The following is a 27508-nucleotide window of genomic DNA, read 5'->3' as shown; positions in this document are numbered from 1 at the left end:
TCTACATAATATTATTACGATTATTCCTCATTCCGTTTTATATGTTTCATTATCCTATTACATTATCAATCCTTGCACTTCAGCTTCCTCTAACTTCGATGACAGTTTCTCATACCTTATGTCATCGTCTAACACCGTATATGATAATATACTGGTAGTGTGACTACTAGTTTATAGACGATAGTTGATTTTTATTCCAACAGGATCATTTTGTTAGGTGAGGAATTGCGAGCTTTTTGGCTATAACTTTCAAGTTTTGTCACCAACATTTATATTTGCTTACTGCAGCCCGGAACCGAAAAACAATGTGGAAAAAGAAAAAAAAGTGGAATATTTTGATAATATAGGAAACATTAAGAAAAGCGATTTCTTATCATTGTCTTCAACTCCCATCTATTTGAAAAAGCTTGCTGAAGCATACTTTGGTTAAAGAGTACCTTGGCTATAGAATACCGTAGAGATAAAGACCTGAATAGATGTTTTACAATAGGTGGCTCGGAACGTGGCTAGCCATGTCTGCTTTAATAAGGATCTCAGTATCCCTTCCGTCATCTGAGGAGTACAAAGTGGCATATGAGCTGTTGCCAGGGTTATCTGAAGTGCCAGACCCTTCAAATATTCCACAGATGCATGCTGGCCATATTCCTTTACGTTCCGAAGATGCGGATGAACAGGATAGCTCTGACTTGGAGTACTTTTTTTGGAAGTTTACCAATAACGACTCTAATGGCAATGTCGACCGTCCCTTAATTATATGGTTAAATGGTGGACCCGGTTGCTCTTCCATGGATGGTGCCTTGGTCGAATCCGGCCCTTTTAGGGTGAATTCAGACGGTAAACTTTATCTAAATGAAGGGTCCTGGATATCCAAAGGCGATCTTTTATTTATCGACCAACCTACTGGTACTGGGTTTTCTGTCGAACAAAATAAAGACGAAGGTAAAATCGACAAAAACAAATTTGACGAAGACCTAGAAGATGTGACCAAGCATTTTATGGATTTTCTGGAGAACTATTTCAAGATTTTTCCAGAAGACCTCACTAGGAAAATCATACTATCGGGTGAAAGTTACGCTGGCCAATACATACCATTCTTTGCCAATGCAATTTTGAACCATAACAAATTTTCAAAGATCGACGGGGATACATACGACTTGAAGGCGCTATTGATTGGTAACGGTTGGATTGACCCCAATACACAGTCCCTATCGTACCTTCCGTTTGCTATGGAGAAGAAACTGATTGATGAAAGCAACCCCAATTTCAAACACTTAACGAACGCACACGAGAATTGCCAGAATCTGATAAACTCTGCCAGTACAGATGAGGCAGCCCATTTTTCGTATCAGGAATGTGAGAATATTTTAAACCTTCTATTGTCTTATACCAGGGAATCTTCGCAAAAGGGAACAGCGGATTGCTTGAACATGTATAACTTCAATTTAAAAGATAGTTATCCATCTTGTGGTATGAATTGGCCGAAAGATATTTCCTTTGTCAGTAAATTCTTCAGCACACCTGGTGTTATTGATTCGTTGCATCTTGATTCTGATAAAATTGATCATTGGAAGGAATGCACTAATAGCGTTGGAACTAAATTGTCTAATCCTATTTCAAAGCCATCTATCCATTTATTACCTGGTCTACTTGAAAGTGGAATAGAGATTGTCTTGTTCAATGGTGACAAAGACTTGATTTGTAATAACAAGGGCGTATTAGATACTATAGACAATCTAAAATGGGGTGGAATAAAGGGATTTAGCGACGATGCTGTTTCGTTCGATTGGATCCATAAATCGAAGAGTACAGACGACAGCGAAGAATTTAGCGGATACGTGAAGTATGATAGAAATTTGACGTTTGTTAGCGTTTATAATGCTTCTCACATGGTACCCTTCGATAAAAGTTTAGTGAGTAGAGGCATTGTCGATATTTACTCGAACGATGTTATGATCATTGACAACAATGGGAAAAATGTTATGATTACTACTGACGACGATAGTGATCAAGATGCTACTACTGAAAGCGGTGATAAGCCAAAAGAAAACCTCGAAGAGGAAGAACAGGAAGCGCAGAATGAGGAAGGAAAGGAAAAAGAAGGCAATAAAGATAAAGATGGCGATGATGATAACGACAATGATGACGACGATGAAGACGATCACAACTCCGAGGGCGACGACGATGATGACGATGACGATGATGAAGACGATAATAATGAAAAACAAAGTAATCAAGGCCTCGAGGATAGTAGACATAAATCTTCAGAATATGAACAAGAAGAGGAAGAGGTAGAAGAATTTGCAGAAGAGATTTCAATGTATAAACACAAAGCGGTAGTAGTTACCATCGTTACATTTTTGATAGTGGTTTTAGGAGTTTATGCGTATGATAGAAGAGTGAGGAGAAAAGCGCGTCACACAATTTTAGTTGATCCAAATAATAGACAACATGACAGTCCCAATAAGACAGTTTCATGGGCAGATGATCTGGAAAGCGGACTCGGGGCAGAAGATGATTTAGAACAAGATGAGCAGTTAGAAGGCGGAGCACCCATAAGTAGCACTTCTAACAAAGCAGGATCTAAATTGAAAACTAAGAAAAAGAAGAAGTATACTAGCCTTCCGAACACTGAAATCGATGAATCTTTTGAGATGACTGATTTTTAACTTGGCAAATAAAAATATATAAAAAATACAGAAAAATAGTTATAATACCTCGCACACGCTTTTCGTAGTAACAGCGACATAAAGATAAATTCTTTAAAGGGTACAATCCATCAAGAACTGACTGTTTTATTTAATTCACACTACTGAACTTCATATTAAAGTGTCGTCATTTAAGTCTAGTAGGTTATATTAATCGCGCACAATAGTTTTTTTTTATGCAAACTGTATCACGAATATTTTTTCAGTTTTCGGACCATTTTTTGACATTTTTAACCAGTTTTTAACATTTTTATGGTAGCGTTCTTTTATTTTTCACGTAATTGCATTGAAATAGACATAAACGTATAAAATAATATACAAGTAATTAGAGCTTTTGAACGAGATTGTTTAGTGGTTGTTTTAACTCCTTCACAGAAGTTGAAAACTTCAACGCATTCATAGCCCCACATATCAACACAAATCCCTGGAAATGAATGGAACTGATATCCTTCGTTTTTTGCAATCTTCCCCCACCATTAGTTACAGCAAACATTTTATACTTATAACAGCATGCCCTCTGTTTGTATTAGGACTATTATTGTTAGGTCTTAGAACAGCAATGTTCAAACAAGTAAGAGGTAAAACGACAACAAGTAGAAATAGAGGTGTCATTGCGGCAAAGTTATTAGTTGCATGGTATCTTGCCACCATAGTTATGTATATTGCTAAAAGCGAAATGTGGAAATATGCCTTTGCTGTTTCGCTACTTCTTAATAGTTTGGCACTATTTTTTTGAAAAAATGGAATCGATATTTCTGCATATTAATATCACCATCATTTCTCCTCCCTTATATGTTCCATTACCCTATTACATTATAAATCCTTGTATTTCTGCTTCCTCTACCTTCGATGAAAGCTTCTCATACCTTATGTCATCTTCTAACACCGTATATGATAATATATTGGTAGTGTGACTACTAGTTGATAAACTGTTGGAATAAAAATCAACTATCATCTACTAACTAGTATTTACGTTACTAGTATATTATGATATTCGGTGTTAGAAGATGACGCAAATGATGAGAAATAGTCATCTAAATTAGTGGAAGCTGAAACGCAAGGATTGATAATGTAATAGGATCAATGAATATTAACATATAAAACGATGATGATAATATTTATAGAATTGTGTAGAATTGCAGACTCCCTTTTATGGATTCCTAAATCCTGGAGGAGAACTTCTAGTATATCTACATACCTAATATTATTGTGTTGATAATTAGAGGTTAAAAATTAGTATTAATGAAGAAGTGAGTACTGATCTTCTTATACTAAATAAGAGAGGTATATAAAACACACGCCGATTGGTCATATTAATCATGACCAATATAATAGTGATTCCGGTAGTTACTATACATTGATGTGACGACTCATATTCCTCATATATGTACCTACCATATCATGTTCAGCTAATAGGTCTTTAACACAGCTTCAGTATTGTCTGAGCTTCTCGTTTAACATTCCTTCTGCAATAGGCGCAATCACACTTAAACGTATACGATGTGTACATTAATATACGATGTAAGCATTAGATTGTTACCATAGCAACTCATGTCACTATTAATTACTCTCGTTCCAACATATTGCCTTATTAAAAATGGAATCCCAACAATTACATCAGAATCCACACAATCATCATGATGTTTTAGAGCTTCATTCCAACAAGTGCCAACACAGCACATTTATTATTTGTTATGTATATAATTCTGAGATATTGAGTAAACACTCAATAATTACCTGCCATCTTAGTATAGTGGTTAGTACACATCGTTGTGGCCGATGAAACCCTGGTTCGATTCTAGGAGATGGCAATTTTTTTACTACTATACATTGGTAAATGTAGTCATGTCATTGATTCGTCATAGTTATGTGAATAGTATTAGATATGTAAATAGATAGAGAGTACCGTTATGCACATAAGATGGCCTCTCACTAGGATTTTGTAACTTTTTGTTAAAACTTGGCGACACTAGTTGAATTGAAACAAAAGTCGCAAAACAGAGGGTTCGAAGGAAAACAGGAAACCTCTACTCACTTGTTTATTTTCGATAAAATTTCCGCATTAGCTGCACCACCTAACTTTTGGTCAAATTCGAAACCTCTACCGAGCATGCTGCTCAACAGCGCATGATAAGAAGGCTTCCCTGCCCCATCTGCCTCCACTGGATTATTGCGGCAAACTTCATTGAAGTAATTGTGATAGATATCGCCATCAAAGTAACCTATAGGAGAATTTAACATCGCGTCAGGTAATTCAAAGGAGTCTGTCAGACCTATACAGTCTTTCCTCACAATTGGCAAAAGAGCCAATAGTTGTGGCTGCACAACTTTAGAGATCTGATCAGGAGTGAAGATCTTGAATTGTTGGAATTCTCCGGAATGCTTGTCAATAAAATACAAGGAAAATAACTTATAAACATTCCACATAGATTCCTTTGTAATTTCATCGGAAATATGTGAATCACGAGAGTTTAACTTGTCGTAATAGGTTTTCAACATGCAGCGCAAGGCATGAAATTTGGATACTAAGACTAAAAGCTTAGAAACGCTATCAATACTTCTTGATTTTTCAACTAAAGTACCAATATGTGCCAGTAATTTGATTAAGGTGATAGACCAAATTTCAGTATAATCACCCAACTCCTTTAAACCACTCTTTATTTCTCCAGAAACCACAGATCCTATGTACTGAGGTTTTAAGTAAGAGAATGAGTCCACATCCAGTGTGTTGTCAAATCTACCCTTTGTGGCTGAATCGATAAATTTTTTCAATATTGATTTTGCTGAAGTTAAAGATAAAACATTATTATCACCCTCCCATGTGCACTGAACCACCCAGTCGTCATAGCCTTTACCAAATCCGTTATACTGTGAATACCCATGTCCTCCGCAAGTCTGTCTCAACTCATCAATCAGTGTAGCAATTAACCAAGTATTGGTGGCTTTCAAGCTGGCGCTATCAATAAATAAATTCTTCAACTTTTTACTCACGGTAACCAGAGCAGCTTTGTATGCAGATGAGGAAGCGTTGTATAACTCGTCCAAAGTGGAATAATAGTTGTCCATTAACTTAAAAGCTACAGGTGACACCAAATATGGAACACACAATTGTGGTAAAACACGATATTGGTGAAGGGGATAGTCGATTAATTGTGTTTCAGACAATCCCTTTCTAGGTGCGAATTGCTGACGACCAACCGCGTAACGTACAGCAATAGTAGCAAATTTGGAGCCAAACCTAAATGAATCCATGACCATGTTAACTCTACCACTTAACAATGCACTATAACCAGAAATTTGATCCAATTGTGGCTCAGTTTTGACGGTGACTGAACCATCTGGAGAACGGACAACTTTGGTAAATCTACTTAGCATAAATTCTCTAGGGATAACTACGTTTCTGAACTGGATCCAGCCATTATCAATACCGTCACGACCCATCTTCGCTCCAATATCCCCTATGGAAACACCAGCTAACAGTTGGAAAGTCGAAGGGTCTCTCAGAGGAACAACGAATGTTTTTACACCGTAGTCTTTACCTTCAACGATCAATCTGGCGTACACGGCAGCGTGCGTGGCAGAATGGGCAGCCCCACCAATCCACCATTTGGTGGCAGTTAGATCAGGTGTATCAATTACAAAAGTATCATTTTGCTTATCGTACACAGCCCTAGTCTGCAGCTGGGCAACATTGGAACCATGTCCTAACTCAGTCATTGCAAAACAGCCATATATACCTTTCATCAAAGTGGCACCTCTCTCCTGCAACCAATACCGGATTTGCTCATCAGTACCATTGCCCTTGATACAATTACCAAATAGCCCCAAGTGTACACCCACGCGCGTACCCAATTGAGGATCAATATTTGCTACAAGTGACAATCTCTTATCGAATATAAAAAGGTCTTTGTTTGTTAAAGGCGAAGCTTTGTCTGGATCATTTGCTTGCAACTCTTTCATCAGGTCAGTGTCGCGAAAGTGTTTGCGCACTGTTTTGATATCGTGCTCCATATAACTAGCAAGCCTAGCTATTTTTTTGGCAGTAATTTCTCTCTCTTGCATTTTTTTAGCATCGTAATAGTCCGTATCAGTTTTCAATATAGGATCATTCACTATTTGGTCTATTAAGGCGTGCGTCAGAGTTCTCCTCTCCGGGGATGACTCTAAAAATGTGTTAACTTGGTCAACTTTGATTTTCGAATCCGCCCTTTCTTTCTGGATAAATTTTTGAGGATTCAGAACCACCGAATCGGGATTAATAGTAGTACGTCTCGTCATATCGCAATACTAATTTATTATATTTTCTTTTTTTCTGTGATACTTATTAGTGTCAAGTGTGTATTCAAAAACGGAGAGCAATATTAGTGATGATGAGCGGAATGAGGAAAACTTTAAGGCCTGTTCAAGTTGTTTAAATAATTTTTACAGGTTAGACCTTTATAAACACTCTTAAAGCCCCAATGTATTAGTGCTTTGACTTAACAACGCCAACGTTCTCTTGTGTACTTGCTTGTAGGTGATTTACCCCAACGGCTATTAGCCGCTAATGACCGAATTCCTTTCGCTTCGGAGTTTAATCAACTAATACCGTAAATATAGGGCTTAAAATGTGTCAGGGTTTGAACGCAAAAAAAGGAGGTTTATAATAAAATATTAGCACATTATAGGTTTTAAAGTTAAAAAATAATAGGGTTAATTTTATTACCCTACCCCCTTTTTTTGGTCGAGATCTCGCATTTTTCGTCGCTAGGAATAAATACAAAGAGAATTAAGAAAAGTAAAAAGTGGAACTGAAGGAATCTACAGAAATAAGGAGATATTTTGATTAGTTGTTCAGAGTAACTTATTGAAACCTCGACAATCCGGATCAGAGTTGAGAGAGAAAGAAGATATTCAACTATAAAAATAAATTATCACGAAAGTTCTAACCAATGAGTGACCTACCCATTGAATTTACCGAATTGGTCGATCTGATGTCCTTAGGAATTTCCCCTCAATTCCTTGACTTCAGATCAACTACTTTCGAGAGTGACCACTTCGTCACTGTTAGAGAAACAAAGGACGGTACAAACTCTGTTGCAATCGTGGATTTGGCCAAAGGCAATGAAGTGACAAGGAAGAATATGGGCGGTGATTCTGCTATCATGCATCCATCTCAGATGGTTATTTCCGTTAGAGCAAATGGTACTATCGTGCAGATATTTAATTTGGAAACTAAGAGCAAGTTAAAGTCTTTTACTTTAGATGAACCTGTTATTTTTTGGAGGTGGTTGAGTGAAACCACTTTGGGTTTTGTTACCGCAAGATCCATACTGACCTCGAACGTCTTTGATGGTAACGTAAATGCTAAGCCTCAATTGCTTACCTTGAGACACGCTAACTTGAACAATACCCAAATTATCAATTTTGTGGCTAACAAAAACCTTGACTGGTTCGCAGTTGTTGGTATCTTACAAGAAAATGGCCGTATTGCCGGTAGAATTCAATTATTCTCAAAACAACGTAACATCTCCCAAGCTATCGACGGTCATGTTGCTATCTTTACGAATATATTACTAGAGGGTAATGGCTCGACCCCGGTACAAGTTTTCGTTACTGGTAACAGAAATGCCACCACCGGTGCTGGAGAATTAAGAATTATCGAGATTGATCACGATGCTTCATTGCCTTCTCAATATCAAAAGGAAACTACCGATATTTTCTTTCCACCAGATGCAACGAATGATTTCCCAATCGCTGTTCAGGTGTCTGAGAAATACGGCATAATTTACCTATTAACCAAGTATGGCTTCATCCATTTGTACGAATTGGAAACCGGTACCAATTTATTCGTTAATAGAATTACAGCAGAATCTGTTTTTACTGCAGCTCCGTACAATCACGAGAACGGTATTGCATGCATCAATAAAAAAGGTCAAGTTTTAGCAGTAGAGATTTCTACTTCTCAAATCGTTCCATATATCTTGAATAAATTATCTAATGTGGCACTGGCCTTAATCGTTGCTACAAGAGGTGGCTTACCAGGTGCAGATGATTTATTTCAAAAACAGTTTGAATCTTTATTGTTACAAAACGATTATCAAAATGCAGCTAAAGTTGCAGCCTCTTCCACTTCTTTAAGGAACCAAAACACCATCAACAGGTTGAAAAACATTCAAGCACCACCAGGCGCCATTTCTCCTATCCTACTTTACTTTTCAACACTATTGGATAAAGGGAAATTGAATAAAGAGGAAACAATTGAATTGGCTAGACCAGTTCTACAACAAGACAGAAAACAATTGTTCGAAAAATGGTTAAAGGAAGATAAACTAGAATGTTCAGAAGAACTAGGTGACATCGTTAAGCCTTTCGATACTACTTTAGCGCTAGCTTGCTACTTAAGAGCAGGTGCCCATGCAAAAGTTATATCTTGTCTTGCCGAATTACAACAGTTTGAAAAAATTATTCCTTACTGCCAAAAGGTTGGATATCAACCTAACTTTTTAGTGCTGATTTCTTCTTTGATTAGATCATCACCAGACAGAGCTTCTGAATTTGCCGTATCTCTATTACAAAATCCGGAAACTGCTTCTCAGATCGACATAGAAAAAATCGCAGATCTATTCTTTTCCCAAAACCATATCCAACAAGGAACCTCTCTACTTCTAGACGCGTTAAAAGGAGATACCCCAGACCAAGGTCACTTGCAAACTCGTGTTCTTGAAGTCAATCTACTACACGCACCACAAGTTGCTGACGCCATATTGGGAAACAACATCTTTTCTCATTATGACAAACCAACTATTGCTTCCTTATCCGAAAAGGCGGGACTATACCAGAGAGCTTTAGAAAATTACACAGACATCAAAGATATCAAGAGATGCGTTGTCCACACCAATGCATTACCTATCGATTGGTTAGTCGGATACTTTGGTAAGTTGAACGTTGAACAATCTTTGGCGTGCTTAAAAGCTTTAATGGATAACAATATTCAGGCTAACATCCAGACCGTAGTACAGGTGGCAACTAAATTCTCTGATTTGATCGGTCCATCTACTTTGATTAAATTATTCGAAGATTATAATGCTACGGAAGGTTTATACTATTACTTAGCCTCTTTAGTCAACCTAACCGAAGATAAAGATGTGGTTTACAAATACATTGAAGCTGCTGCTAAAATGAAACAATACAGAGAAATTGAAAGAATTGTGAAGGATAACAATGTCTATGATCCAGAAAGAGTCAAGAATTTCTTGAAGGATGCCAATCTAGAAGACCAGTTGCCTCTAGTCATAGTTTGTGACCGTTTCGACTTTGTTCATGAAATGATTTTATATTTGTACAAATCACAGAACTTAAAATTTATTGAAACTTACGTGCAGCAGGTTAACCCTTCAAAGACTGCCCAAGTTGTTGGCGCATTACTTGATATGGACTGTGATGAGGCATTTATTCAAAGTCTGCTACAATCAGTCTTAGGTCAAGTCCCTATTAATGAATTAACTACTGAGGTTGAAAAGAGAAATAGACTAAAAATATTGCTACCTTTCCTAGAACAAAGCTTAAGTCAAGGTATCCAGGATCAAGCTGTTTACAATGCCTTAGCAAAAATTTATATTGATTCCAATAATTCTCCTGAAAAGTTTTTGAAGGAAAACGACCAATATGACACCTTAGACGTTGGTCATTACTGCGAAAAAAGAGATCCCTACCTTGCATATATTGCGTATGAAAAAGGTCAAAATGATGATGACTTGATTAGAATCACTAATGAAAATAGCATGTACAAGTACCAGGCAAGATATTTGTTGGAACGTTCTGATCTCGATTTATGGAACAAAGTTTTGAATCAAGAAAATATTCACAGAAGACAATTAATTGATTCGGTCATCTCCGTTGGTATCCCTGAATTAACTGATCCTGAACCTGTTTCCTTAACTGTTCAAGCATTCATGACCAATGGATTAAAACTGGAACTAATTGAGTTGCTAGAAAAAATCATATTGGAACCTTCTCCTTTCAACGAAAATGTGGCTTTACAAGGGTTGCTATTATTGTCTGCTATTAAGTATGAACCAACTAAGGTTTCAAGCTATATCGAAAAATTAGATAACTACGACGCCGATGAAATTGCTCCATTATGTATTGAACATGATTTGAAGGAGGAAGCTTTTGAAATCTATGACAAACATGAAATGTACGGTAAAGCTTTAAAGGTTTTAATCGAAGACATCATGTCTTTAGATAGAGCTGCTTCTTATGCTGATAAAATCAATACTCCCGAATTGTGGTCTCAAATTGGTACGGCTCAGTTAGATGGATTAAGAATCCCAGATGCTATTGAGTCTTATATTAAAGCAGAAGACCCATCAAATTACGAAAATGTAATTGATATAGCCGAACAAGCCGGTAAATACGAAGAATTAATTCCATTTTTACTAATGGCTAGAAAGACTTTGAAAGAACCAAAGATCGACGGTGCTTTAATCTTGGCCTATGCTGAACTAAACAAGATTCATGAAATTGAGAACTTGTTGGCAGGTTCCAATGTTGCAAACTTAGATCATGTTGGTGATAAATTATTCGAGAATAAAGAGTATAAAGCGGCCAGGCTATGTTATTCTGCTGTTTCTAATTACTCCAAGCTTGCTTCTACCTTGGTTTACCTGGGAGATTATCAGGCTGCTGTTGACACTGCTAGAAAGGCTTCAAACATTAAAGTTTGGAAACTGGTTAACGACGCTTGTATTGAAAAGAAAGAATTCAAGCTGGCTCAAATTTGTGGGTTGAACTTGATCGTTCACGCTGAAGAATTAGATGAACTGGTGGAAAGGTATGAATCAAACGGCTATTTCGAAGAACTGATTTCATTGTTTGAAGCTGGTTTGGGACTTGAAAGAGCTCATATGGGCATGTTCACTGAATTGGCCATTTTGTATTCCAAATATGAACCAGACAAGACCTTCGAACACTTGAAGCTATTCTGGTCCAGAATAAATATTCCAAAGGTTATTAGAGCTGTCGAACAAGCTCACCTCTGGTCGGAATTGGTCTTTTTATATGCTCACTATGATGAATGGGATAATGCTGCTTTAACACTAATCGAAAAATCAACCAAAGACTTGGATCACGCCTATTTCAAAGAAGTTGTTGTCAAAGTTTCTAACTTAGAAATCTATTACAAGGCCATTAATTTCTACGTCAAATTTCACCCATCATTACTAGTTGATCTTTTGACCTCATTGACACCAAGATTAGATATTCCAAGAACTGTCAAAATTTTCTCGAAATCCGACAACTTGCCTTTAATCAAGCCTTTCTTGATCAATGTCTTACCAAAAAATAACTCAGTTGTCAACCAAGCCTACCACGATCTGATGATTGAAGAAGAAGATTATAAAGCTTTGCAAGACGCTGTTGATTCTTATGACAAATTTGACCAATTGGGATTGGCATCTCGTTTGGAATCTCATAAGCTAATTTTTTTCAAGAAAATAGGAGCCCTGTTATACCGTAGAAATAAGAAGTGGGCAAAGAGTCTTTCAATCTTGAAGGAAGAAAAGCTATGGAAGGACGCTATTGAGACGGCAGCAATCTCTCAGGATCCAAAGGTAGTGGAGGCTCTACTCACATATTTCGTTGAAACCGGTAACAGAGAAGGCTTTGTTGCTTTGCTATATGCTGCTTACAACTTAGTGAGAATTGAATTTGTTTTAGAAATATCATGGATGAATTCTTTGGAGGACTACATTAAGCCATTTGAAATCTCCATAAAAAAAGAGCAGAATGATTCCATTAAGAAAATCACCGAAGAACTCGCTAAAAAGTCCGGATCTAATGAAGAGCACAAAGATGGCCAACCTTTGATGCTGATGAACAGCGCGATGAACGTTCAACCCACAGGATTTTAAGACGTGGATAAAATAATTCGTTTGCTGTACCCCATCGTGTATTTTTTTTTTTTTTACCGTTATTATTTTGTTTGTTAGCATCTTTGATTATCTGAGGGGATTTCAAAATGCCAATAAAAAAGACCTTATGAGTTCTGTATTTTTCTTAATATTTTCGAGAGAATTTCCCAACTATAAAATTGTAGATTACAGGAATAAATAAATTGCAGAAACTAAAATGATTGAAACTGCCTTTTCAATTTATATACTTTTATATCAAATTATGTTCAACTCTAGTAGAGTTTCTTTTATTACGCAAACGTCCTATGACCTTGACCGTTAGCATTGAGTGTACATTCAGTCCATTTACATTTCTTAGCATTGATAAATACTATGCCTAAATACCATCATTATTTTTCAGATACATAAGAGTAATTTTCTGTCAGATCAAGGTCTTGCTGGTGAAACCCAGTAAGTGTTATAAAGTCTAATCTCTAAAGTTTGCACCCCTATCAGCCCTAGCAGCCTTTTTCTCTAATTCATCCCAGTCTTCACCTTCCTCACTCTCGTCGCCAGTATAGTCCTCACTTTCATCACCACTAATATCGTCATCCACCTCTGATCCTTCTTCATCTTCAGAAAATGCGCTTTCATCACTTACGTCGTCTTCTGAAGCCTCATATTCACTAACTTCTTCTTCACTTTCATCAGATGCTTCATCATCTGAACCAGTAGCCAGAAAATTCCAACCACCATCTAAGAAAAACTGATATGGATCATCTTGTAATGACTTCATAATAGTTGCCCAATTCAAATTGATTGTTGAGACAGTGTAAGGAATATCCATATCTGTTAACCACTGCTTCAAGAAATCTAAAGATTCGATCGGAACTGTATTGATATGAGTGACGGGTTTATTGAAATCTTTATAAACAAAAACCATGTCGAAGTTTTTCAAACCAAATTGAACTCTTTCTAAAATACAGATTTCGACTTCCTCTAGGTTAATCACCAAAAATGGTGGTTCAATCAATTGAACTAAACAATCTGTAGTTGGCATACAGAAAACTGCCGATCTATTTGGGACACCTTGGAAGCCCAAATCTCTAAATGTATTCTCCACCGTCAATAAACCGTTTGATGCTTCTGCGATTGCGTCTGCAAAATACTTAAATTCTTTATCAAGCGCAGCTCGTTTTCTTCTTTCTTCTTGTTCTTGTTCCAGCTCATCCTCATCACCATATCTTCTGAATCTGGATTGACCTCGTCTTCCACCTCCAGTTTCATCGACGGACATATCAGAAGCTTCACGATAGAATTGGACGTCTTGTATTTTCTTTTTACCCATTAAAATTGGATTCTTCAAATGAATATGAATGACGACAATTAATTCACCTTTACAAGATTGAAAAATTAGATTCTTAATGTTTGAGAATAATATGTCTATTCTGCTATCAGTCCTTAGTGGGGATTGAAATCTGATACCATTTTCATGGATAAAGACAGTACTAGGTACACGTTTTGTATCTGGATTTGGCCTCACAAAAATTTGATCCAGTCTTTTCGTTCTTCCAGTTTTATTTTCAATCAATTTGTCCTGTTGAACAACATCAGCAAGCGCCTTACGTTCTTGCTCTCTCTTTGTGGCTTCTTTTTTCAAATCTGCAATTTGTTTAAAGGTTTCACTCATGCGGTCACCATCTTTGGATCTTAGTGTAATCGAACGTACAAATTGATTGTCTGCTGATTCCTCATACGGCAATTCCTCCACTTTTTTAGAAATACCACCAGAAGATCCCGGTGAATTAAAGTTCAAACGTAAATACGTATATTCGCCTTCTTCGTTTTTAGAACCATTCTTATATGAATTTATATGAAATGGGACTGGCCTACCGTAAATGGGTAGAATAATTGTTTGGCTTTTCCAGTCGACATGAATTCTTAGATCACGAATATTGGTTGGTAGTTGTGAATCCCGAACATAAGATTCATATTTTTTGAAGTATTGACGAGGTTCACTATCTGGGCCATTGGCATCAGCAGCACTAAATCTGAGTAATCCATTCTTTTCCAATTTTTCGTGTAGCTTCTTTTGGTTTTCTTTACGAATTTGCTCCTTTTGAGCGTCTTCGGCACCACCACGGGCTTCGCCACGTAACTTTGTTCTTAAAATTTTGGAATTTCTGTCTGGTTTACTAGGGACTTTGGTGGCAGGTGAAGATTTCTTTTTATTATTGTCTTCTTCTTCATTATTGAAATAAAATGATATCTGGGATTTGGCTTTGGTGTAATTTGTTAAGAAGCGTGGAGGCTCTGTTTCATCGAGAGGAATTTGAACCGTATCAGCTAATTGTAAAGCGTAGTTGTTAGCACTTTGAGAATCTTTCAGATTATTGAAACCAAACGAAATATTAAAGCAGTCACCGCGTTGGATTTTACGGTAATCATTCTTAACATTTAATATAAAGTTAGAATCTCTAAATTCGAGACCAATCAATGAACCAATGTTTTTGGTGAAATTGGGCACTAGTTCAGGTTTGGTTTTTTCGATGTATTCTATTACTGATTCATAAACTTCTTTTGGTGTACGGCCGGGCTTCAGAATGTTAGTTACAATTTCTTTTTGCAAAGTTAATAGAAAATCGTAGTTGTTGGCCATTTCTTCAGATGGATCGATCAAAAAGGTCCTAGTAATATTAGAACAATAATTATTGTAACGAATACCACATGAAGCTAAAATACAACCGTTGCCGTACAACTGATCATTGGTAGAACGGGCAGAAACCCTAAGATCAAACTTTTTCCCGGACTGAATGATTGGAGAATAGGTCCAATCCAATAAATCAAAGTTGAATTTGTAGTTTGGTGGGCATAATGCGCTTAAATCGGGACTCAATTGCTTCAAAAATTTCACATCATCAATTTTATTTTCAATTTTGTCTGATAACTTGGCATTGGTGATTTTCAACTCCTCGTCAACTGCCCGAACCATTTCATTGGATAAAAGGTCCATAAATTTGTCCGACCCCTTACTTGAAACGGACAGGAAGGCTTGTTCGTTAACATCCTTCACTTCCCAAACTTTAGAAAGACCCAGCGAAATATCAATGACATTGAATTCGTTCTCCTTCACAGCCGCTTCCCATACTGGGTTCCACTCAGTCATAAATTTACCTTGGTAAGAGTCCTTTTCAGGGATACCCACTGTTTTACCAGCGCTATTGATTAAGGCAATAACGTCATCAAATAACTTTTTATTGAGTTCTGGTTCTTTATTGTTTCTTTGCCACAATTCCAGCGTAATTTTGCTTTCAGGGTCTTTAAATAGATCAATTGCCTTTTGTAAATGCTTGGCCTTGGCAGAACTAGTAATTATAATAACCTTTCCGGGAACTAATGCAATCAAAGTAGCGGGAAATTCGTAACTTAGCAACCAATTATGCAATATGGTCGTCTTCTGGTACGGGTTTTCAGCGTTGGACGAACCTAAAACAAACAGCAGCGAATTTGGAGAACCTTCAAACTCATTGTACTTGGAATACAACAATTCAATCCTTTTCTTAAATACGTCAAAATCAATATTCAGCTCTTCCATATTCACTTAAATACACGAAGCCAGTTCACGAAAGGTGCAATATCAGAAAGGAGTAAAGTTGGAATAGCTGAACTTTTTACCTTTTAGTCCCGTGACTCTCTTAGCTACTTTTATTCCTCTTCTCACCAATATTAAGATTTCAATATTCTTTCGTTAGAAAAGTGGCGATTCTCATTTTCCGAAAAAAAAAAAGATCACGCGACTTCCGGGTATTAGTATCGTGGTTTGTGATAACAATAAGCATTGAGAGTACTGAGCCCATTAGTAAATCATTATGTTATATGCTTCTATATCTCTGCTTACACTAAATTGGAAATAGAAATTAGTGTGCCATAGCTGCCAAAAATATATACAATACGCCTTTAAAAAGTAGGAATCCCGGATTACGAGGACTCTATGGGCGTATAAAGAATCTGGGTGACATATTTCTGTTTATATCGAACGATGGAGGCTACACAAAGTGTATTGTGCTTAATGCTACTAGTAACCAAGTGGTTAAGCACCACATGGTTCGGAATGGGCAGAGCGCCTGAGTTGTTCTCGTTGAACTGGTCTTGCGTGGCATAGTATTTATTCAAGATAACATTCTCCAACTGAGGAGGTAATTGGGGTGGTGTCAGCCATGACGTATCAGTATTGCTTTGCTGACGATCCAAGGTATAATAGTATCGTTCCATGACAGACGGGTCAGTAAACACGGCGGGAATGTCTGTTGTATATTCCAACGGAGGTCTGGGTGACAGATCTTCATGAAACCTTGTATATCCGTCACCAAAATCGTCTGGATCCTTACCAATTTGTAGAGCAATTGAGGATCGATCGCTGGTGGGAGGTCGCATGGAATCTGCTTCCTTGGACCTTATCTTTTCGTTAGTTGGGTTTTTTTCTGGTTGCCTGACTTCTATGTAATTGACGAAGTTTCCCATCTGATCAGTTGCTGTGGGCAGGAAATCACTAACTCTAAGCTCATTATCCACTATAAATCTGAATCTATGTGTGCCTGGAAGCAGCCTTAGCTTCACATGAAATGAGCCATTATTGTCAGAATCAGGTATCAAACCGATCATTTTCCTCCATTTGGTGAATGAGCCTGTCACGTAAACTTTTGAACCACCTTGCTGCCACCTTATCTCCACGGGAACCATTAATGAGCTCTTGATTTCACTTGGACCTCCCGAAGCTTCTTTGGCACGTATTTGCTGTTGTCCCTCCTCTCTGGGCGAAGAATGGCCTGAGCGATCATCATCAGGACTGGCATCTTGCTTGGGCTCTGTCGTCTGGGCAATAATATCTCCCTCTTCATCATCGCTAGTAGACGAAGACCCAGAGTCAGTGTCCACAGCAGTTTCCATAACAGATAGCTTTGGCATAGTGGGCTCGTCCTCATCACGCAGCAATAACGTCGATTTTTTTTTGGTAATAGATCCCTCCCTTGAAGGCTGCCCCGCGTCTTGGGAATCTGAACATTTATTTAAGCTCAGTTCAGTAACTTTCTTGCTCACAGCATCCATTTCTTGCGGTTCGCAGCCTTGAGCATTGCTGGGTTTTTCTCTAACGTCACTCATGATAGGTGCACGACACTTTTTTGTTGTTTGCTTTTTTTGGGCTGGATGACTTGTCGTAGTACCCATAGAAACTTCACTGCTCTCAGTACCCTTCCAAAAGCACAATTATTTCAGATACTTTTCATTTCCCAGGAATCTTGTGGTGTATTTATCCTTTCCCTAAAAGATTTTGACGATCCGAAAACGCAAGGTAAATCTTTACTCGGTCCAAGGGAGCAATATAAAAGACCATGCCGGCCGCAATTCGTATAGGTAAACGTGCTATTCATGACGATGCTAGTTAGTGATATGCATGGTTATCTATTTAATCTATCTATGTAAGTACGCGTTATATGCTAAGTTGTTTCATGACAGTTCGTTAGAGGAAAAATGGTGAGATAAAAAGGGGCCGTAAAGGTTAAACTCTTTTGGGACCGTTGAAAACATCAATTTGTTTCAGTAGGTTACGTACAGGCGGCAATTTTACGCCTGACAATTTCTTTCGGCTTTTGCTAGATTCATGATCTAGCGACTCGTGCTCCTCCTCATTACTACCACTGCTGCTGTTATTGGTATCTTCTTCTTGTTCTTCAGGAATTTCGAATTTTGCTCTTTCCCTCCTAGTCTTGGTGGTGTATCTATTGGAATCTAAATAGACGGACTCAAGTTCTTTGGCCACGGCGAGCTGAGAAGGAGCATTGCTGAAAGGCAAAGAGATAGCGCTGCTGGATGCAGAGGTATGACTGGAATCACTTGGTGAGGATGGTGATTCTATAGTGGTGGAAGGGGCACTTACAGGCGTTCTTTTTTGTAAGGTAGATAATGCAGATGCAAGAGAATGTGCAAAAGTTTTCTGCTGCTTGGCAACAGAAGGGCTGGCAGTTTGATGCTGATACTGCTGTGGGATATGTTGCTGGTGTAAATATCCATCATTCGGAGAGTTTGGCACAGAGCGTGGAGTGTTTACGCGAACATTCATGTTCGAGAAGATAGATGAAACATCACTATTTGACTGTATGGAGCCAATAGAGCTCTGGAAAGAGGTGAATGATTGCGATGGAACTGGAGTGTATGTAGAAATTGGCATAGGAGAAGTTGCAGGCTGGAAAGATGCAGCGGAGGCATGAATGGGGGCTGGTTGGGCCATGATTGGTATCACCATTGGGTGCACCGCATTGGGAGCGTGTATAATGTTACCTCCATTTACTGCCTGAACATTTATGGCCATATTTGCTGGTAGGACTTGCGGTATTGGTTGGTGTATCATCACGCCCGATGCAATGGTAGGAATTCCGCTTACTGTCAAAAACTCCTGTTTCTGTACGCTAGCTTTCTTCAATCTCCTTTGAGATTGCCCTGTATGCGTTCTCATGTGCCTTTTCAGTTCATCGCTTCTACTGAAACTTTTCCCACAACCAGGAAATGCGCAATGATGAGGTTTTTCCCCAGTGTGTGTTCTCAAGTGTCTCTTTTTATGTTCTAACCGATGGAAACCACGGTGACAGGTATCACATCTAAAAGGTCTGTTTTCGTTATCTACTGGGAAATTCGTTTGCTTTTTAGGCATTCTCTTTTTTTATTTTTATTTTGTTTGTTCTCGAGGTCAATAGTCTTAGCGTGAGTTAAAACTTAATTGAGAGTTAAGATAAGCTACACAATGGTAATAGTACAAGGACAAGCACACAATTTGACAGGCAGATCGTAAGTTACTACGTATTATAGACGGGTTTCCCAATCGCTTATATACCAGAAACGCTTTTGACCGGGAATGATTTTCGGAAAAACTTTCTCGCACGGATTATTTACCGTATCCTCGTACGAGATTTTTCTCAGCGGCATATAATTTAGAGTTATTACTTCAGTTTTGCGGGTGCTCCGTGGATGTCTCCGCGGATAAATTTTCGGATGAGCCAAAAAAGTGGAGGCGGGGTTTCTTATCCCGGCTTTTTTTCTTCTTCGTATGAGCCTATCAATCATTAACTGATGGTAATACGCTAACTTCAATGGGGAAAGGGGAGAGCTAGTTGACGCAAGCTCCGCAGGGGCGATAGGGCAACTACAGCACATCGCCACAGCTTATTAATTCGCACCGTGGAGATGATGGTCGCTCGTAAATCAGCTCAGTGAAGATTATCGTTTGCCATCGTGCTTCTCATATTACATATTCAAACAAACTACCACAGAACTATCATTGGGGTAGGTATAGCTCAAATTCAACAAGGCCTGCCTTAAGGGCCATAAACTATTTTATACTTTCTTTGTTTTTACAAGTGGGGGAAAGAAAGAGCGACAACCGATTTTTCTAACCTTCTTGGAACCGAGAACGGTAATTTCCGTAAATAAAACGCAATTACTGTATCGAGCGAGTTTGTTTTCCGAAACACGCTCTAATGTAGATTCGAAAAAATAATGATATCAAAGATGAGTAGGCCAATATGAAAAAATAACAAAAAACTTAGCAACAGAAATTGAATCATTGTCGTACCCCATCCTTGCGTACGTAAACAGCCTTCCTTCTCCTGCCTACCCCTCACGTCGTCTCGGATAAACCTTCAAAACCCGCAATTTCGGAAAAACTTCCAATATAAACCATGACGAAATTTGTATCCGGGAAGGTACGTGAAATACACAGAGCGAACGTTTATAAAACCGTCTAATTCTGCTCATGCGTGCGGAAAAAAACATACACGTGTGTTTTTAGACTGCACAACAACAGAATATTTAAATCGTAAAAAAAAAATCATATTCTTATCTTCGGCTATTGCAAAATGCAGGCGTCAGGAAAGGTCTATTTAGAAAATGTATGTACGTTAATACATTTTTTCTTGCGTGCAACGAAGGTTAGTAATAAATAACTTGGGAAGGTATATGTAATTGATTATATTTATAAAAGCATTATTAACGGGGGTTATATGTAGACAGAATATGCATGAAACCATGCGACCTTAGTAGGGCACAAAATTTTTAACAACAGTTGCTGGATTTTTTCTTCTTGTCTTCCTTTGGTGCCGGTGTTAAGCTGATGGTAGGACCCTTTGGAGCGCCATTAGAGCCCATGTTGTTGGTACCCGACCCGCTTAAGTCTACTTGATGTTTGCTTACCATTTGGAAGATGGCTACGATCAGTTCTCTAAATGCTTTATCTACATTATCACTATTTAAAGCACTTGTCTCAGTAAATAACATTTGGTTTTCCATTGCGAAATTTTTCGCTTCATCGGTTGGTACTGCTCTTAAATGAGCCAGATCTGATTTGTTCCCTATCAACCCAACAGCCACGTTGTCATCTGCGTTCTCTCTCAGTTCGGTAAGCCAGTGGTTGCAATTTTCGTATGAACTTGATTTGCTTATATCATACACTATAAGTGCACCTACAGCACCACGGTAGTACGCAGACGTGATGGCCCTGTAACGTTCTTGACCTGCCGTGTCCCAAATCTGTGCTTTTATCTTCTTGTTTTCAACTTCAATGGTTCTTGTAGCGAATTCCACGCCAATCGTGGATTTGGATTCAATGTTGAATTCATCGGTTGTAAATCTCGACAACAGATTAGATTTACCCACACCGGAGTCGCCGATAAGAACTATCTTAAATAAATAATCGTAGTCGTATCCGTAATCTTCGTTGCTCATTCTTGGAAAACAATATGCTTGGTTCGCTCTTTATCACCACGCTTTTCCTCTCTTTCCAGCGCGAACCATGCAATGGCCAGCTTTATAGCTGATTCTTTTATTTGTCTTTATTGTGTTGCGCGTTCTAATGGAGGGCGCGCCGTACTATATTATATTATATTATGTTACGCTGCATTCTTCTACTGCGAGCTATATATATGTCAAAAGCTGAGTTTCTCAAGAGCTCTCAGCTTCAAGGCTGCACCATCGGCAGAAGTGTCATTCTCGATTGCCACTTGGGCTCTACTTTTCTCCAGTCCTTCCAGCAACATGCACGCCTTGCAAATGTTATTTGACGACAGATATCCACATCTAGCGCATCTATTGCCGTCAACAAATTTGACGACTCTCTTTCCAGCGTTAGATTTTTTAGCCTTTAATGCCAAATTTTCGCCACTTTGGATGATGTCTATAATGCAACTGGGCCTCACTGCTTCCAGATTCTTCATGTATTCTCTCGCAGTGCCCCTAAACGCTTCTGGGGCATAGGTACACTCAGTGGAAAAATAATCCAGCTTCATGTAGTGCGCATACAGGACAATTTCCTTTTGGTAAGAATATTTAAATGGTTTTGATCTCTTGATGGGAGAGCCGCTACTTTGTGTGATAATCGCAGTCGATTTTTCCAATCTTGCTACGTCACCACGTAGGATATTCATTAGTACTGTCTCTGCCATATCGTCTGCATTGTGGCCGGTGACAACGTGAGATATGCCCAGCTTTGCAGCACCACGGTCCAATGATTGTCTTCTAAAAACACCACAATACGTGCAACTGTTCCTTATACCAGCAACGGATACAATCTCATCCATTGTCCAATCATAGAGGTCCTTAAAGGAAAAAATCTCCAAAGGAAGGCCATACTGCTGCTGATTCCTTTTCACCGTGGCCAAGGAATCATCTCTGTATCCGATGATTCCTTCGTCAATACTCAACAGTACAATCTCAATGCCGTAATCGTAACGGTCATTCAGAAGCTTCAGCATATGCGCTAACACCGTGGAGTCTTTACCACCAGAGGCCCCCACGGCTACTTTTTCTCCCCTCTGAAACAAGTTATTTGCTACAATAGTGTTATGGATCTCCGTCTCGAACACGAGGCAGAAGCATTGTTTGCAAAGTTTAGACAGGTTTTTGGGTCTTCTAATGAGAGCCTTTCTTGAATGACATAGTTCACACAACTGTGATACCTTCACTTTTGTCGGTTTATTGACGGGATCTGAAGGAGCAGTAAACGACATGACGGTTCCTTTGCTTTACTCTTACCATATCGTCTCATCGCCAAAATTTTTCAATTACTAGATTTACAATTTTTTTTTTTAGTACAAATATACTCTCAGGATTTGTAACCCGGATAGTAACTCATTAATTCAAGCACTGTTGTTAAAATGTCTAGCCTTCTTGTTGGCTATCTGTAACCTCCTACCAGTGTTATCGACGTCATCTTCAAGTGCTGTAAGTAGCTCATTCTGTGTTTGCAGCTCCTCGTTCATCTCTAAGGCCAATCCACGTTGTGCCTGGATAATTCGGTGCAGTGCAACCAACTCTTGTTCTTGATCGCGCACCATTTGCATCTGCCCCTGTTGCAAATCGTTATTCGTTCTTCCTTGAACTTCCGTGGTTGAAGAGTTGTCACTGGTGGCAACCCCCAGAAGTCGTCCACGGTCCTGAGCTATGTTTGCTGTACCAATGTCATCGCATTCCTTGAGCAAGGACCTCAATAGAGCGGCGCGACGAGTCACTTCCGTGCTTGGAAGAGACTTCTTTTGCACATCCTGTTCTAGTCGCTCTCGTAACTTGTGGAGCTTCGTACGTGCCCTTAGTGCTCCACGCACGCTGGGTGTGCCATCACTCTCCTTATCTAAATCCAATTTAATATCTCTTATCATCTCATCCCATCCCACTTCGTCAGCAGTTTCTAGATGCTGCTGTGACTTTTCTTGAGAAACATTTGGCTTTGACAACTGCAGGAAGTCTTGCGCTATTTTTGTGTCTCTCCATCGAGAATCAAAACGATCGTTATACAATTCATTGAGGAACCTCTCTAGTCCGATCCGTCTTTCATCGATCATTTCCGGATCATCATATCTTCTTTGCCACCTCCTGTCCAATACACCGGGCTTTTCAGGGAAGTCATATGGGATGGTGCTTCCTACATCTCTCTCCAATCGTGTCTTCAGTTTCCAAAACTCGGAATACCTTTTGTAAAGGCGCTTGTTTGGTGTACTAACACCGTATAAAACATACTTGGGGTTGATTTTAACATCGTCCACCTTGATTCTTAACTTTTCACTCATTTTCCCTACAGAATTAGCTGCCATCAATATCAATTATCAACCCTTATATGACTTTATTGTTTTTGTTTTTGTTGGCTAATTAATTGATACAAATCTTTAGGCGAAAAATAAAAAAAATATAAAGTAAAGAAGGAAAAATTAGGCGATATTAAAACAAATCTAAAATAAAGACAAGAAACGAAAAAGAGGTTAATCAAGTATTGGAAAAATGTCCAAAGTGTTTATTGCCACAGCAAATGCAGGTAAAGCTCATGACGCTGATATTTTCTCGGTTTCTGCTTGCAATTCATTTACGGTAAGTTGTTCAGGTGACGGTTACTTAAAGGTGTGGGATAATAAGCTGTTAGATAATGAAAATCCAAAAGATAAGTCATATTCTCACTTTGTCCATAAGTCCGGATTGCACCATGTCGATGTCTTGCAAGCTATTGAGAGAGATGCATTTGAATTATGCCTTGTTGCTACCACTTCATTTTCTGGCGATTTACTCTTCTATCGTATCACTAGAGAAGATGAGACTAAAAAAGTTATATTCGAGAAATTGGATCTTCTAGACTCAGACATGAAAAAGCATTCCTTTTGGGCATTAAAATGGGGTGCCTCAAATGACAGACTACTTTCCCATAGGCTGGTTGCTACAGACGTCAAAGGGACCACTTACATTTGGAAGTTTCACCCGTTTGCAGATGAGTCAAATTCTTTAACACTAAATTGGAGCCCCACGTTAGAATTACAAGGCACTGTCGAATCGCCTATGACTCCAAGTCAATTTGCCACTTCTGTGGATATCTCTGAACGAGGACTAATTGCCACAGGTTTTAATAATGGAACAGTACAAATTTCAGAACTATCTACATTACGCCCGTTGTACAATTTTGAATCTCAGCATTCTATGATTAATAATTCGAATTCCATCAGATCGGTGAAATTTTCTCCTCAAGGATCCTTATTAGCCATTGCTCACGATTCAAATTCATTTGGTTGCATCACTCTATATGAAACTGAATTTGGTGAAAGAATAGGCTCCTTATCCGTACCAACCCATAGCTCGCAGGCAAGTCTGGGTGAATTTGCACATTCTAGCTGGGTCATGAGTCTATCGTTTAATGATTCTGGTGAAACATTATGCAGTGCCGGATGGGATGGTAAATTGAGATTTTGGGATGTAAAAACAAAGGAAAGAATCACTACATTGAATATGCATTGTGATGATATTGAAATTGAAGAGGATATCTTAGCTGTTGATGAACATGGAGATTCTTTAGCTGAACCTGGTGTCTTTGACGTGAAGTTTTTGAAAAAAGGTTGGAGATCTGGTATGGGAGCTGATTTAAATGAAAGTTTATGCTGTGTTTGTTTAGATAGAAGCATCAGGTGGTTTAGAGAAGCTGGCGGTAAATAATCTCTAGTAATATCTTGATATATTGCATGTAACCTTACAATCATCCATTATTCTTTTTGGTTCATAAAATTTCAGTAATATTTAATACCTTTAATAAGCCAATGTATGAATTTCACTTCACAAAAATAAATTTGCTAGTAATAAAAAAAAAAAATTGGTTTTTTTATGTATTTCTTAAATATTAGAAAGAGATAGACTCAATTCTTACATATGTATATGTGGAGAACTTGAAAAAAAAAATTAATAACAAAGTAAATGAGAAAAAATGATAAAGGGAAAGAAAAGGACAAGATGTTAAAAATCCAGTGCTTTTTTTTTTTGGTTTTCATTTTTTATAGTTTTTATTCCTGTCATAAAATTTGTTTAGTTTTTAATTTTCTTTTTTTTTCATATTTTTTTATTTTTTTTATTTTTTTTAATAAGATCACTCACCTAAGAGGTCCATATGGAGTACTAATAAAAAAAGTAATAATAATAATCTTTCTTCTTTATTTCGTTTTTCAAAAATTTTGTTAGCTTCCGATTTTCATTTTAGGAAAATATGTTTCTAGATTTTTTTTTTTCAAATTTTTCAATTTTTTTATTATATCTGTTTCGAAATTCTGTTTTCTCATGAGAGAAAATAATAAAATGATAGATTAGAAAGATGATCCTGGGCAAAAGAGAAAGTAATTCGATGGGATCAAAGAAAAAATAAGGAAAAAAAAGTTTTCACTAATACACTGCCGAATACGGAAAGTAGTTTCGCTCAAATCTTGAATGATTTATTGTGTCATCCATTGACTTCCAGCCAAGATGATGACCGTAAGACTGATTATGGACGTGAGGGGGAGGTAATTGTGGAGCGGCAGGTAAAAGTGAGTGTTGTTTTTGTTGTTGCTGTTGTTGTTGACTACTGAAATTGTAGAAGTCGTAATCAAACTGAGTTTCCGAAATTGGTGAAGAATATATATTGGGGAATTGTTGATAGTAATTCAATCTTGGCTGATTATAGTTGTAATAGTTATAATAACCATTCATACTAGAAAATTCAGACCTTGAGTTACTCTGATAAGATGGTGATGAAAACATGTTATGCGGCATCAGCATGGGGGTTTCATAATTGGAAACTGGAGATAATAGGTTGTTTGTGGAAGTAGGCTTCAAGTTGAAATTTACGTTTCTCGTATCACCAACGTTGACAATTGGAGATAATAACGTAGGAACCGCTACAGCAGGTTTGAGTTGATTTTGCTTGAAAATCTCAAAATTCTTGACGAACTCAAAATAAAGAAAAGCACTATCATACAATTCCCAGTTAAATATTCTCAACCATTGTCTCTCGAAATCATTGATAACATTTATCAGTATTCCTGTTGCCTGTGACCATGAGTTATTGGTGAAAGTTTTGTCATCGTTGAACTTGTTTGCTAATATGAACGCAATCATAGTATTTTGATAAATGATATTGATCGAATTGCCACCAATTGAATGTATCCCATTAGATAATTTATTGATATACTTGAAAAGATAATCTATAGCCAAAAAAATAGTAGCTGAAGGCAATCTCGTGGCATTCAACACAGAAGATATGCCCTTGAAAAAAAGATCAGTGGTCTGGTCATCAGTACTATAGTTCGCGTTGAAGGCAACAAAGGCATTTTCCATGATAAATTTTGACATTATAGAAATATCGTAGTCCAAGTTCTCACTGACGCCCCCATTTACTTGGTTAGATTGTTGTGGTTGTTGTTGTCCATCCCGAATCATTTGAACAGGAGGAGGAATAACGTTGCTGTTATTGTTACTAGTGTACATTAGGCCCGGAGGGGGAAGGATAGGTGGTTGCTGGTGCTGTTGAAGTGGTGCAGGAGGAGCATAGTAAGTAGAACTTGGCTGATTGAAGTAACCTAAAGAAGCCATGGATGGCAACTGAGTATGAACTGATTGCGAGGGAACATGACCTAAATATTTAGGCAGTTGCCTAGCAACATTAACAGCAGAAGTAGCCGAACCTTTCGGAAAAGGCAAACTAATTGGATAACCACTAGAATTACCCATCGTTTCAGGATAATACTTGAAAGTATTAGCCATTTCTATATGAAGGGGGGTTTGTTGGGGGGAGGGGGGCTGAAGACGAATTAACTCAATAACTGTCTTAATAATGTTAAAGAAAAAAAAAATTCCTTGTAGTGTATAAGCTAAACGCTAATAAAGCTGGTTTAAATGTGTGAAACGAAGTCTCTTCGAATACTGTAAAATAACCCCACTGAATATACACAAACACACAGAAAAAGGATTAAAGTTAATAAAAAAAAACGACTCGAAGACTTAAAGGCAAACCTTCAAGTAATGCAGTCTCTGTAAAAACAACAGCAAACACAAATTTGCTAAATTTTGCTTAAAAGAGTCTCCTGAGAAACGTTTTCTTTTAATTTGGGT

At 38.0% G+C, this 27508-nt stretch overlaps 12 protein-coding genes and 1 non-coding gene across 13 annotated transcripts, besides 5 other annotated features; 5 read left to right on the top strand and 8 right to left on the bottom strand.

Moving 5' to 3' along the window:
• Positions 1-202: part of a long terminal repeat (Ty1 LTR) that runs on past the window's edge.
• Positions 203-476: 274 nt separating this feature from the next.
• Positions 477-2666, top strand: KEX1 (serine-type carboxypeptidase; the record flags this gene model as incomplete). Its single annotated transcript, NM_001181068.1, has 1 exon — positions 477-2666. The coding sequence occupies one exon, from the start codon at positions 477-479 to the stop codon at positions 2664-2666; it is 2190 nt and encodes a 729-aa protein (NP_011312.1).
• A 157-nt stretch (positions 2667-2823) lies between these two features.
• Positions 2824-3062: an origin of replication (ARS704; Autonomously Replicating Sequence).
• A 73-nt stretch (positions 3063-3135) lies between these two features.
• YGL204C (uncharacterized protein) lies at positions 3136-3441 on the top strand (the record flags this gene model as incomplete). Its single annotated transcript, NM_001270746.1, has 1 exon — positions 3136-3441. One exon carries the CDS (start codon positions 3136-3138, stop codon positions 3439-3441), a length of 306 nt encoding a protein of 101 aa, NP_001257675.1.
• A 1-nt stretch (position 3442) lies between these two features.
• Positions 3443-3635: a long terminal repeat (Ty1 LTR).
• Positions 3636-3915: a long terminal repeat (Ty1 LTR).
• Positions 3916-4286: a long terminal repeat (Ty4 LTR).
• A 158-nt stretch (positions 4287-4444) lies between these two features.
• On the top strand, positions 4445-4516 carry YNCG0003C. Its single transcript has one exon. It is a non-coding gene; the product is annotated as a tRNA-His (tRNA).
• A 220-nt stretch (positions 4517-4736) lies between these two features.
• On the bottom strand, positions 4737-6983 carry POX1 (acyl-CoA oxidase; the record flags this gene model as incomplete). The annotated part of the gene is made up of 1 exon (NM_001181070.1): positions 4737-6983. One exon carries the CDS (start codon positions 6981-6983, stop codon positions 4737-4739), a length of 2247 nt encoding a protein of 748 aa, NP_011310.1.
• Positions 6984-7636: 653 nt separating this feature from the next.
• On the top strand, positions 7637-12598 carry CHC1 (clathrin heavy chain; the record flags this gene model as incomplete). The annotated part of the gene is made up of 1 exon (NM_001181071.1): positions 7637-12598. One exon carries the CDS (start codon positions 7637-7639, stop codon positions 12596-12598), a length of 4962 nt encoding a protein of 1653 aa, NP_011309.1.
• A 466-nt stretch (positions 12599-13064) lies between these two features.
• On the bottom strand, positions 13065-16172 carry SPT16 (chromatin-remodeling protein SPT16; the record flags this gene model as incomplete). Its single annotated transcript, NM_001181072.1, has 1 exon — positions 13065-16172. One exon carries the CDS (start codon positions 16170-16172, stop codon positions 13065-13067), a length of 3108 nt encoding a protein of 1035 aa, NP_011308.1.
• A 383-nt stretch (positions 16173-16555) lies between these two features.
• On the bottom strand, positions 16556-17803 carry SIP2 (Sip2p; the record flags this gene model as incomplete). Its single annotated transcript, NM_001181073.2, has 1 exon — positions 16556-17803. The coding sequence occupies one exon, from the start codon at positions 17801-17803 to the stop codon at positions 16556-16558; it is 1248 nt and encodes a 415-aa protein (NP_011307.1).
• A 331-nt stretch (positions 17804-18134) lies between these two features.
• Positions 18135-19283, bottom strand: MIG2 (Mig2p; the record flags this gene model as incomplete). The annotated part of the gene is made up of 1 exon (NM_001181074.1): positions 18135-19283. The coding sequence occupies one exon, from the start codon at positions 19281-19283 to the stop codon at positions 18135-18137; it is 1149 nt and encodes a 382-aa protein (NP_011306.1).
• A 1397-nt stretch (positions 19284-20680) lies between these two features.
• On the bottom strand, positions 20681-21349 carry YPT32 (Rab family GTPase YPT32; the record flags this gene model as incomplete). The annotated part of the gene is made up of 1 exon (NM_001181075.1): positions 20681-21349. The coding sequence occupies one exon, from the start codon at positions 21347-21349 to the stop codon at positions 20681-20683; it is 669 nt and encodes a 222-aa protein (NP_011305.1).
• A 200-nt stretch (positions 21350-21549) lies between these two features.
• NCS6 (Ncs6p) lies at positions 21550-22629 on the bottom strand (the record flags this gene model as incomplete). The annotated part of the gene is made up of 1 exon (NM_001181076.1): positions 21550-22629. The coding sequence occupies one exon, from the start codon at positions 22627-22629 to the stop codon at positions 21550-21552; it is 1080 nt and encodes a 359-aa protein (NP_011304.2).
• A 129-nt stretch (positions 22630-22758) lies between these two features.
• VAM7 (Vam7p) lies at positions 22759-23709 on the bottom strand (the record flags this gene model as incomplete). Its single annotated transcript, NM_001181077.1, has 1 exon — positions 22759-23709. The coding sequence occupies one exon, from the start codon at positions 23707-23709 to the stop codon at positions 22759-22761; it is 951 nt and encodes a 316-aa protein (NP_011303.1).
• Positions 23710-23893: 184 nt separating this feature from the next.
• SKI8 (SKI complex subunit WD repeat protein SKI8) lies at positions 23894-25087 on the top strand (the record flags this gene model as incomplete). Its single annotated transcript, NM_001181078.1, has 1 exon — positions 23894-25087. The coding sequence occupies one exon, from the start codon at positions 23894-23896 to the stop codon at positions 25085-25087; it is 1194 nt and encodes a 397-aa protein (NP_011302.1).
• Positions 25088-25801: 714 nt separating this feature from the next.
• Positions 25802-27160, bottom strand: CLG1 (Clg1p; the record flags this gene model as incomplete). Its single annotated transcript, NM_001181080.1, has 1 exon — positions 25802-27160. The coding sequence occupies one exon, from the start codon at positions 27158-27160 to the stop codon at positions 25802-25804; it is 1359 nt and encodes a 452-aa protein (NP_011300.1).
• Positions 27161-27508: the final 348 nt, after the last annotated feature.

This window comes from Saccharomyces cerevisiae, chromosome VII (genome assembly GCF_000146045.2).
Source record: "Saccharomyces cerevisiae S288C chromosome VII, complete sequence".
Lineage (NCBI taxonomy): Eukaryota > Fungi > Ascomycota > Saccharomycetes > Saccharomycetales > Saccharomycetaceae > Saccharomyces > Saccharomyces cerevisiae.
The sequence above is the reverse complement of the archived record's forward strand: the minus strand, read 5'-3'. Positions and strand labels throughout refer to the sequence as shown.